Source organism: Penaeus vannamei, chromosome 3 (assembly GCF_042767895.1).
Source record: "Penaeus vannamei isolate JL-2024 chromosome 3, ASM4276789v1, whole genome shotgun sequence".
NCBI classification, from domain to species: Eukaryota; Metazoa; Arthropoda; class Malacostraca; order Decapoda; family Penaeidae; genus Penaeus; species Penaeus vannamei.
In genome coordinates, this window is record NC_091551.1 from 50,425,522 (window position 1) to 50,438,021 (window position 12,500).

General features: G+C 37.9%; 2 protein-coding genes across 2 annotated transcripts in view; one reads left to right on the forward strand and one right to left on the reverse strand.

Moving 5' to 3' along the window:
• Positions 1-7,819, reverse strand: part of LOC113813945 (innexin inx2) — an 8,166-nt gene extending 347 nt beyond the window's left edge. The window contains exons 1-4 of the mRNA XM_070114558.1: positions 7,563-7,819; positions 3,666-3,887; positions 3,049-3,224; positions 1-1,992 (exon numbers count right to left, since the gene is read on the reverse strand). The exon at positions 1-1,992 is cut by the window's left edge and continues 347 nt beyond it. Coding sequence (XP_069970659.1) covers positions 1,910-1,992; positions 3,049-3,224; positions 3,666-3,887; positions 7,563-7,798 — 717 coding nt within the window. The 5' untranslated portion in view covers positions 7,799-7,819 and the 3' untranslated portion in view covers positions 1-1,909. The remainder of the gene's footprint in view (positions 1,993-3,048; positions 3,225-3,665; positions 3,888-7,562) is intronic.
• The window catches only part of LOC113804166 (protein Skeletor, isoforms B/C), a gene marked incomplete at its 3' end in the record, with an annotated part of 197,974 nt that overhangs the window by 154,296 nt on the left and 31,178 nt on the right, over positions 1-12,500 (forward strand).

Sequence of the window (12,500 nt, forward strand, 5' to 3'; positions counted from 1 at the left end):
AGCACCTTCAACTTTACAGTACTTCTCTTTTGGCTCATACACAGTATGAAATTTGCTAACTGTGTAAAAATAGAAGGTTGATAGTTACAGTGAATGCATGAAAAATAAATTAATAAAGAAAGAGGCTTTACCTTAAGCTAAGATCATTTATATATATATATATATATATATATATATATATATATATATATATATATATATATATATATATATATATGTATATATATAATGTAAATCACACTCTTTTCCTTCTTTTCTCTTTGCCGCAATAATCTATTTATCTTTTAATCTTTTACTCCTCTTCACGCATTCTCTATATTAATCTTTGGCAGTCTTCAATACCACTTACCACTTCCGTTTTCCTCTTTTGTTTCACTTATGAGAATCCTTTACGATGACGAAATTCCTTTTAATTAAACACCATCCCCCATCTCTAGGAAAAGACTGTGATAGATAATACCAGGTAATAGATCGTAGGACCTGTTCTGTAATACCGGGAGAGGGTGTCGCCATACCACCTAAGGGGTATTTTGGCGAGCAATTTTAGACTTAAGATTTCTCTAAAATGCAAGACAGATTGACATTAATTTTGGAAAAGGGAAAAAATCCGGATAAACAGAATTGACACTCACTGACAGCTGATAGATAACCGATTTTTTGTCACCGAGTAAAAACAGTTTAATATTTGGTTCAAGTGAGAGAATATAAATACATTGTCATTATATATTAACTGAAGAAATATATGTCTCGAAACAAATTATTTATAGTCCTATGTAGTCATATATCTAGACGTCAGCCTTGGAGAAAGACCGATAGATAGATAGATAGATAAATAGATAGACTGATAGATAGGTGGCTAGATAGATGAATAGATACAGAAACTGATAGATATCTAAATAGATAAATATACCAACTGATATATAAATAGTTACCTAGTCTCCAAATAAATACTTCTTCATTATTATCTTAATTAAAACCCCAATTCGTAATTAGGAAGTAAATCCATCTATCTATCCAGCTTGCTTAAACAACAAACTAAATTCATGAAAAGTGTTACCAGATCCAAATAAATACTTCTTCATTATTGTCTTAATTAAAACCCCAATTCGTAATTAAGAAGTACATCCATCTATCTATCCAGCTTGCTTAAACAACAAACTAAATTCATGAAAAGTGTTACCAGATCCTAATAACCTTACAGCAATGGCAATGCAATACCTAGCATACCTTTTTATTGCCTTGATTGAAGGTCACAAAAATTCGGTAAAATGCAGTCACTTTTTCATGCCATAAAATACATACACTTTTTTTTCTCGTACGATAAAATAAATGTACCATTTTTCATCCGATGTATTTTTTTGTATGATGTAATACATGTATTTTTTTTTGTACGACGAAATAAATATACCTTTTTTGGGTGATGAAATACATTGACTTTTTCATTCGTTTTTTTCCGTATGATAGAATATATACACTTTTTTCGTGCGATAAAAAACATGTACTTTTTTCACACAATGAAATCAATGTACTTTTTCAGTGGAATAATATACATGTACTTTTTTCAGTGGAATAATATACATGTACTTTTTCAGTGGAGTAATATACATGTACTATTTTCACCAATAAAGTACACATGTACTATCTTCGCCAATAAAATACACATGTACCATCTTCGCCAATAACGTACACATGTACCATCATCGCCAATAACGTACACATGTACTATCTTCGCCAATAACGTACACATGTACTATCTTCGCCAATAAACCACATATATCTTTTCATACGACAAATTACATACTCGAACGATCAAATACAAACACTATTTTTTTCACGTTATTCGAATGCACGTAATTTTTTTTCATTCTTTTTCATATTTTTTCGTACGATCAAATAAATCCATTTTTTTTCAAGCTTTGAGGTCCTTTTCTGGCAGTGTGGAGTCCAGGTCCCGGATGAAGTCCTTGTAGATATAAGGGTCCATGTTTTTGGCTGAAAATTAGAGGTTGAAAAAGATTAATATTGACGGAAGATTTAAAAAAAATATATATATTAGATTAATATTGACAGAAGATGTACATTTAAAAATATATATATATTATCCGATTGTCTAAATGTGATGTGTTTGATAACTAAGAATCATATATTGATGAAATAAAATATTTTTTTTATATATAAGTTGGTTTATTACACAAATATTTGAAAATGATAAAGAAATAATTTGAATGATAATCGCAATTTTAATAATAATAATGCTAAGGAAAATAACAAAAATAACGAAAAAAACACAATAATAATAACTATAAACAACAAAGGACACCACCAACAACCACAGTCACAACTACAAAAATAAACATTCCCAGACCAATAACAACACTCCCTTGTCACACACAATCCCCATCTAAGAGACATCAACAACCACAATAACAAGAAATTTAATAACCTCAACAACCACAGCCACAGCAAACACCACAACCACAACAAACACAGCACAACCACAACAACCACAAACACAGCCAGAACGACACCAACCACAACAAACACAGCACAACCACACCAACCTCAACCACAACACCCACAACCACAAACACAAACAAACACAACAACCACAGCACAACCAAACAAACACAACACCAGCCTCATCCACAAAAACAACCACAACAAACACAACACAACCACACCAGCCTCATCCGCAAACACAACCACAACAAGCACAAAACAACCACACCAGCCTCACCACAAACACAAACACAACACAACCACACCAGCCTCATCCACAAACACAACACAACCACACCAGCCTCATCCACAAACACAAACACAACACAACCACACCAGCCTCATCCACAAACACAACACAACCACACCAGCCTCATCCACAACCACAACCACAACAGACTCATCCACAAACACAACCACAAATCACAAACAACCACAACCACACCATCCACAACCACAAACAACCACAAACCACAACCAAACCCCCAACCCCCAACCTTCACCCCCAACCCCCCAACCTTCACCCCAAACCCCCCACCCCTCCCTCACCCAAGAGATAGAGCAGAAACCAGTCTCCGATCTGGCACTTCTTGGAGATGGACTCCAGCTGGTCGGCGAGTGCCAGGCGAGAGCGGCCGCGGAGCAGAAGGTGCCGGAAGCTGGAGGAGAAGGTGGCCATGCGGTAGACGAGGCCACACCCCGAAATGACGGCGACGATGATGAACCTGCGGGTTGTGGGGGGGGGGGGTTATTGTTATTATAATTGTTGTTATTGGCTGTGTGTGTTATATGGATGGATGGATGGATGGATGGATGGATGGATGGATGGATGGATGGATGGATGGATGGATGGATGTGTTTGTATCATATATATGTATATGTATATATATATATATATGATTTTTCTTTCTTTTGAAATATTTGCACGTTCTGTTGGTTTTCTCTCTCTTTCTTTCACTTTCATGTAATGACAGAACACGTAACCAAAAAAAAAAAAAAAAAAAAAAAAAAAAAAAGAAAAAAAAAGAAAGAAAGAAAGAAAAAAAAAATATATATACATATAGCCATAAATATTATAAACAAACAAACAACAAATACCACAAAACACCCCCCCCAAAAAAAAAAACATAAAAAAAACACAAACAAACCAAAAACCCCCAACTCACCAAAACCACAGAAACACGAAGATCTTCTCGTTGAGGATGTTCAGCGGCAGGACGCACAGGACGTCGTGGCGCATGATGGTGCCCGAGGGCCCGAACCTGTGGAAGGTGCACTTGGCCACCTTCGGGAAGATCTCGTCCATGGGGTCGTGGCGGCTCCCGAGGTCCTGCTCGGTGAACTCCAGGACGCGGCTGCCGTAGGTGGAGAAGCCGTAGTCGAGGAATCTGAGGTGGGAGGGAGAGCGTCAAGGGGGAGGGAGGACGTAACGAGTCTGTTTTTTTTTTTTTTTTTTTTTAATGTAACAGCGGTTAAAAAAAAAATAATAATAACCGATTGAGCGTCAGTTAAGAGGAATGACGTAACAAGTCTGTTTAAAAAAAATTGTAACAGCGGTTAAAAAAAATAATAACCGATTGAGCGTCAGTTAAGAGGGATGACGTAACAAGTCTGTTTAAAAAAAATTGTAACAGCGGTTAAAAAAAATAATAACCGATTGAGCGTCAGTTAAGAGGGATGACGTAACAAGTCTGTTTTAAAAAAATTGTAACAGCGGTTAAGAAAAAAATTAATAACCGATTGAGCGTCAGTTAAGAGGAATGACGTAACAAGTCTGTTTAAAAAAAAAAATGTAACAACGGTAAAAAAAAAAAAAATAATAATAATAACCGATTGAGCGTCAGTTAAGAGGAATGACGTAACAAGTCTGTTTAAGAAAATTGTAACAGCGGTTAATAAAAAAAAATAATAATAATAACCGATTGAGCGTCAGTTAAGAGGAATGACGCAACAAGTCTGTTTAAGAAAAAAAAAATGTAATAGCGGTTAAAAAAAAAAAAAAAAATGGTCAGTTAAGACGAATGACGTAACAAGTCTGTTTTTGAAAATGTAACAGCGGTTAAAAAAAAAAAAAAAAAAAAAAAACATTGAGCGTCAGTTAAGAGGAATGACGTAACAAGTCTGTTTAAGAAAATTGTAACAGCGGTTAATAAAAAAAAAAAAATAATAATAATAACCGATTGAGCGTCAGTTAAGAGGAATGACGTAACAAGTCTGTTTTTAAAAATGTGACAGCGGTAAAAAAAAAAAAAAAAAAAAAAAAATAACCGATTGAGCGTCAGTTAAGAGGAATGACGTAACAAGTTTGTTTTTAAAAATGTAACAGCGGTAAAAAAAAAAAAAAAAAAAAAAAGATTGAGCGTCAGTGAAGAGGAATGACGCAACAAGTCTGTTTTTAAAAATGTAACAGCGGTTAAAAAAAAAATAACCGATTGAGAAATAATAAACGCTAATAAATTAATAACCGATTAAAAAATTGATAACCGGTTGAGAAATAATAAACGATAATTAAAAAATTAACCGATTGAAAAATACTAGTTGGTGGTTCGTTTCGGTTGACAATTTCAAACATTATATCTATCTATCTATCTATCTACATATCTATCTATCCATCCATCCATCCACCCACCTATCTATCTATCTGTCTATATATCTATCTACCTACCTATCTATCTACCTACCTATCTATCTACCTACCTATCCATCCATCCATCCATCTATCCATCCATCTATCTATCTATAAATTTCCACTAAAAGGTACCACCGCCTCCACAAACGATCCTTTTTAACGAACAGAACGAAGGGGATTCGAACTTAGGTCATCTATATATCCATCCATCTACCTACCTATCTATCCATCCATCCATCCATCCATCTATCTATCCATCCATCTATCCACCTATAAATTTCCACTAAAAGGTACCACCGCCTCCACAAACGATCCTTTTTAACGAACAGAACGAAGGGGATTCGAACTTAGGTCATCTATATATCCATCCATCTACCTACCTATCTATCAATCTATCTACCAATCCATCCATCCATCTATCCATCCATCTATCTATAAATTTCCACTAAAAGGTATTATGTCATCTATATATCCATCCATCTACCTACCTATCTATCCATCTATCCATCCATCCATCCATCTACCTATCTATCCATCCATCCCTCCATCTATCCACCTATAAATTTCCACTAAAAGGTATTACTGCCTCCACAAACGAGTCTTTTTAACCGAACAGAACGAAAGGGGATTCGAACTTATGTCATCTATATATCCATCTATCTACCTATTTATTTACATATCTACCTGTCTATCTACCTATCTATCCATCTATCTATCTATCCCTCCCTCCCTCCATCTATCTATCTATAAATTTCCACTAAAAGGTATTACCGCCTCCACAAACGATCCTTTTTAACCGAACAGAACGAAGGGGATTCGAACTTCTGCCATCTATATATCCATCTATCTACCTATCTATCTATCTACCTATCCATCCATCCATCTATCTATAAATTTCCACTAAAAGGTATTATGTCATCTATATATCCATCCATCTATCTACCAATCTATCCATCTATCTACCAATCCATCCATCTACATATCTACCAATCTATCCATCTATCCACCTATACATTTCCACTAAAAGGTATTACCGCCTCCACAAACGATCCTTTTTAACCGAACAGAACGAAGGGGATTCGAACTTATGTCATCTATATATCCATCCATCTACCTATCTATCTATTTACCAATCCATCTATCTACCTATCTATCTATCCATCCATCCATCCATCTATCCACCTATAAATTTCCACTAAAAGGTATTACCGCCTCCACAAACGATCCTTTTTAACCGAACAGAACGAAAGGGGATTCGAACTTATGTCATCTATATTCCAGTCAGCTGTGATGCGCACTCGACTAGCGATGGACCGAAAGGGTTAGGCTATCTGGTCACGTGTTCGCTAAAAGTGAACGTAATTTGAATAACAATACAGAAGGAAGGTTGTGGGGAATGTGAAGATTTTTATTTTATTTTTATTATTATTTTTTTTTATAAGAGACTGGAGGAAAAAATAACAGATATATTAATGTTTCAGTAATTTCTTTCGGTTAATTTACTTCTACGGAAAGATTCCCTTACTTTTTTTCGAAAAACTAATCTCTACAGATAATAAACACAAAAATAAGCCAATACGTACGAATTAATAAAAAAAAAAACATTACCAAACTGACAAGACATAAACCAAGGTACTTAAAAGAAATTATAAAACTGAAAAACAAACACACACAACCAAATAATACACACCAATATAAACAAAACAAAAATAACGAAAGAAAATGAACCCACACCCCACCACTGAACACTAAAACTGAACACTTAAAACTACTTTACACTGAACTTAACACTTAAAAACACTCAACACTGAACTTAACACTTAAAAACACAATACAGAACTGAACACTTAAAACTACTTTACACTGAACCTAACGCTTAAAACCACTTAACACTGAACTTAACACTTAAATTTACTTAATACTAAACTTAAAACCGTTAAACCCACCCAACCCCACCCTCAAAAACCCCTCAACCTTCCCCCCCTCTCAAACCCCCTCCCTCCCCCCCAAGACTAAACTTAAAAACACTCAACACTAAACCTAAAACACTTAAAAACCACCCAACACACAACTCATCACCTAAAAAACCACTCAACTTAAAACCCTTAAAGACCCACCCAACCCCACCCTCAAAAACCCTCAACCTCCCCACCCCCCCTCTCATAAACCCCCTTCCCCCCCTCTCAAACCCCATCCCCCTCCTTCCCATCCCCACCCCCCCTCTCAACCCCCCCACCCACCCCAAAAAAAAAAAAATAAAATAATAAAAAAACACCTCACCGATCCGTGAAGTAGATCTGGCCGACCACGTTCACGAAGTTCATGACCTCGCACAGGAAGAACTGCTCCCATCCCCCCTCATCCCCACCCCCCCCTTCAAACCCATCCCTCCCCCCATCCCTCTCACCCCCCCCCCAAAAAAAAAACACCTCACCGATCCGTGAAGTAGATCTGGCCGACCACGTTCACGAAGTTCATGACCTCGCACAGGAAGAACTGGTAGGCGTAGAGATCGTGGTAGTGGAAGTAGCGGCTGAAGTAGCCCAGGACGACGTGGAGCCGCTCCTTCTTCTCCTCGGGCGCCACCACGGGCGTGTTCAGGTTCTCCACCAGGGCCTTGACGCGCCCCCCCTCCCAGCACTTCCAGAGGTACCGCGGCATGTAGAACATCAGGGCCTGTAAGGGGGGGAGGGGGAAAGGAAGGGGGGAGGGAGAGAGAAAAAAGGGTGTTAGGAAGGGTTTGGTTTGGTTTGTGTTTGGGGGGGGGAGGGGGTAAAAAGGGGGGTGGGGGTGGGGGTCTGTTTGTACTGGGGGGGAAGGGTTAAAAGGGTGGGGTTGTTTGTGTTTGGGGGGAGGGGGTAAAAAGGGGGGTGGGGGTCTGTTTGTAATGGGGTGGGGTGGGGAAAGGTAGGGGTTGTTTGTGATGGGGAGAGGGGGAGGGGTAAAAGGGGGCGGGGTCTATTTGTACTGGGGGGAGGGGAAGGATTAAAAAAAGGGGTGGGGGTGCGGTTTGAGGGAGATGGTCTGTTAGCGTTGGGGAGGGATGGGTAGGTATGGGGAGGGGTAAAAGGGGGGGAGGTTTGAGGGGGGGTAAGGGGTAGGGGGTTAGTGTGAATGGGGGGGGTAGTGTGTAAGTGTGAGTGTGAGCACATATGTGAGTATAAGTACAAGTGTGACTGTGATTGTATGAGTGTGAGTATTGGTGAGTGTGAATTTGTGTGAGTATGAGTATGTATGTGAGTACGAGAACAAGTGTGACTATGAGTGTGAGTGTCCGAGTATGAGTGTGAGTTTGAGTGAGTATGAGTGTGAGTATTTGTGAGTATGAGTATGAATGTGAGTGTGAGTGTGTGTCTGTATATATCTCTCCGCCATCATTTATTATCATAATTGGTGGCTTTACACTGTAAAATGTACGATCTATATAAAGCGTGTTTAGGGGTGCTTATTCTAGCTAAATACATAGTACAATGATCCTTACGTATTGTACAAGAAATGTTTCTATTGTTTGTCATTGTCTAAGTTCATTTGTCTTTGTTTCTGTCTCTTTCTTTGTCTTCTATCTTATCTCTTTATCTCTTTCGTTAATGTACTTCTTTTTATTCACGTATTACCTCCATCTTCTCTTTCTCTCTATCTATTAATACGTCCACCTGTGTCTATCTATTTATCTATCTATCTGTAGTATGTACCTGTTAATACCAGACGAACAAATTGACAAAAAAACTACGGGTGTACACATTGCAGAATAATTTCTCTGAACACGTTAATAATATTATTAAAATCATAAGAAAAAAAGTTTGAGTGATTCCAAAAAAACAATGACAGCAAAACAACTACAAACAATAATAATGATACCAAAAGGACACACAGTACTAAAAATAACTGACAAATAACAATCATTAAACCACAAGCAACTACAAAAACAATGACTATAACCACAACAACCACAACATCGAAATAATCACAAAAATTATCTTCATTATCACAAATACACACAAAAAATACAAACAAACAGAACATACCATATTAAATACACACAAAACAATCACAACAACAACTTCACCTATTACAACAATAAACCAACAACAATAACAAGTCACAGTAAGCAAAAACAAACAAGCACAGTTAACATCCTGCTTCATCCTACGTTGAAGAATGAACCCTTTTTAGGCCTAAGCTTGTAAATTCATTAGCTAAGGCCTATAGAGCAACCCAACCCACGACGATGACTCAGCAACAACAGTGATTGTAACAACTACAACAATGTAAAAACTGTAAGTGTGATATTAACAATTACATTAACGTCAGTAATACAATAACAAGAGTGACTGACAACTACAATCATGCATACAACACTGATTCTAACAACTACAACATCAATACTATAACAATAACAAGGTCTAACAACTTCAGTGATGTCAAAACTACAACAGGGACTCTAACGTCTACAATAACATCAAAACTACAACAAACGGAATCTAATAACAACAATATCCAACCTATAACAGCAACAGTGAGAAATAATCACAACTACAGTAATTCTAGCACCTACAATATCAAAAGTATAACAACAGCAATGTTTATACGACACCAACATCATAACATTCACAGCATCAACACAACAATAATAACAATAATATAGAAACAATACCCTCAAAACTGCGTCTTCACAACTACAACATCACAAATGCAACATACAACCCTGATACAAACCAACAAAAATACCAACAAATGACAAATAAAATAAAGAAAACCCCTTAATAACAACAAAAAAATAACAATAAAAAATATATATAACACCGATAATTAATAACATCATCAAACTCATATCTCTCCTTGCTCCATATTTGCTTCCCTGTATAATTGTCTCATCACGTCACCTCACTTCATTTGCTTCCCTGGAAAAATAGTCTCACTTCAGATCTCACTTTACTCGCTTTCCTCGCTCATCTTACTTCATTTGCTTCACCTCGTCTCTTCACTTCATTTGCTTCCCAGGATAATTACCTTACTCATCTCCACTCGTTTTCCTGATTCATTGCCTCACTCATCTCACTTCATTCGCTTTCCCGATTAATTACCTCACCTCAAACCTCACTTCACTCGATTTAACGATTCATTGCCTCACTCATCTCACTTCACTCGCTTTCCTGATTAACTGCCTCACCTCAAACCTCACTTCACTCGCTTTCCCGATTAACTGCCTCACCTCAAACCTCACTTCACTCGCTTTCCCGATTAACTGCCTCACCTCAAACCTCACTTCACTCGCTTTCCTGATTAACTGCCTCACCTCAAACCTCACTTCACTCGCTTCCCTACATAACTGCCTCACCACAAACCTCACTTCACTCGCTTCCCTACATAACTGCCTCACCACAAACCTCACTTCACTCGCTTCCCTACATAACTGCCTCACCTCAAACCCGGGCGTGTCGGTAAAGGATCATATTCTGCACCGTGGCATAAGACAGTGACCAATTATCAGCGTGTGAACATGACAACTACCATGCCTCGTGAACAAGCAGTTACAGTTTACCGCCGTCGTTTAGGTTAGACATGTATCTGGGAGATCGCAAAGAGAGAGAGAGAGAGAGAGTTCTGAGGGAGTGTAGCTACTGTCAACAAGTGGCCACTGAACCTCTCTTACACTAGCTTTTCAAGTTGTAAAGTAAGTCAACAAGTGGCCACTGAACCTCTCTTGCACTAGCTTTTATGTTGTAAAGTAATTAAACACTTTCGACCACTGGACCTCTCTTACACTTCCTTTTAAGTGGTAAAGTAAGTCAACACTTTCGACCACTGAACCTCTCTCACACTTCCTTTTAAGTTGTAAAGTAACTCAACACTTTCGACCACTGAACATCTCTTACACTTCCTTTTAAGTTGTAAAGTAAGTCAACACTTTCGACCACTGAACATCCCTTACACTTCCTTTTAAGTGGTAAAGTAAGTCAACACTTTCGACCACTGAACATCTCTTACACCACCTTTTCAAGTGGTAAAGTAACTCAACACTTTCGACCACTGAACCTCTCTAACACTTCCTTTTAAGTTGTAAAGTAACTCAACACTTTCGACCACTGAACCTCTCTCACACTAGCTTTTTAAGTGGTAAAGTAAGTCAACACTTTCGAACACTGAACCTCTCTTACACTTCCTTTTAAGTGGTAAAGTAAGTCAACACTTTCGACCACTGAACCTCTCTCACACTACCTTTTAAGTTGTAAAGTAACTCAACACTGTCGACCACTGAACCTCTCTCACACTACCTTTTTAAGTGGTAAAGTAACTCAACACTTTCGACCACTGAACCTCTCTCACACTCCCTTTTAAGTTGTAAAGTAAGTCAACACTTTCGACCACTGAACCTCTCTCACACTTCCTTTTAAGTGGTAAAGTAACTCAACACTTTCGACCACTGAACCTCTCTCACACTTCCTTTTAAGTTGTAAAGTAACTCAACACTTTCGACCACTGAACCTCTCTCACACTAGCTTTTTAAGTTGTAAAGTAAGTCAACACTTTCGAACACTGAACCTCTCTCACACTTCCTTTTAAGTGGTAAAGTAACTCAACACTTTCGACCACTGAACCTCTCTTACACTTCCTTTTAAGTTGTAAAGTAAGTCAACACTTTCGAACACTGAACCTCTCTCACACTTCCTTTTAAGTGGTAAAGTAACTCAACACTTTCGACCACTGAACCTCTCTCACACTTCCTTTTAAGTTGTAAAGTAAGTCAACACTTTCGAACACTGAACCTCTCTCACACTTCCTTTTAAGTGGTAAAGTAACTCAACACTTTCGACCACTGAACCTCTCTTACACTTCCTTTTAAGTTGTAAAGTAACTCAACACTTTCGACCACTGAACCTCTCTCACACTTCCTTTTAAGTGGTAAAGTAACTCAACACTTTCGACCACTGAACCTCTCTTACACTTCCTTTTAAGTGGTAAAGTAACTCAACACTTTCGACCACTGAACCTCTCTCACACTTCCTTTTAAGTTGTAAAGTAAGTCAACACTTTCGACCATTGAACCTCTCTCACACTTCCTTTTAAGTGGTAAAGTAACTCAACACTTTCAGACACTGAACATCCCTTACACTTCCTTTTAAGTTGTAAAGTGATTGAACACTTTCGACCACTGAACCTCTCTCACACCACCTTTTTAAGTGGTAAAGTAACTCAACACTTTCGACCACTGAACCTCTCTCACACTACCTTTTAAGTGGTAAAGTAACTCAACACCTTCGACCACTGAACCTGTCTTGCACTTCCTTTTAAGTGGTAAAGTAACTCAACACTTTCGACCACTGAACCTCTCTAACACTTCCTTTTAAGTTGTAAACACAACACTTTCGAC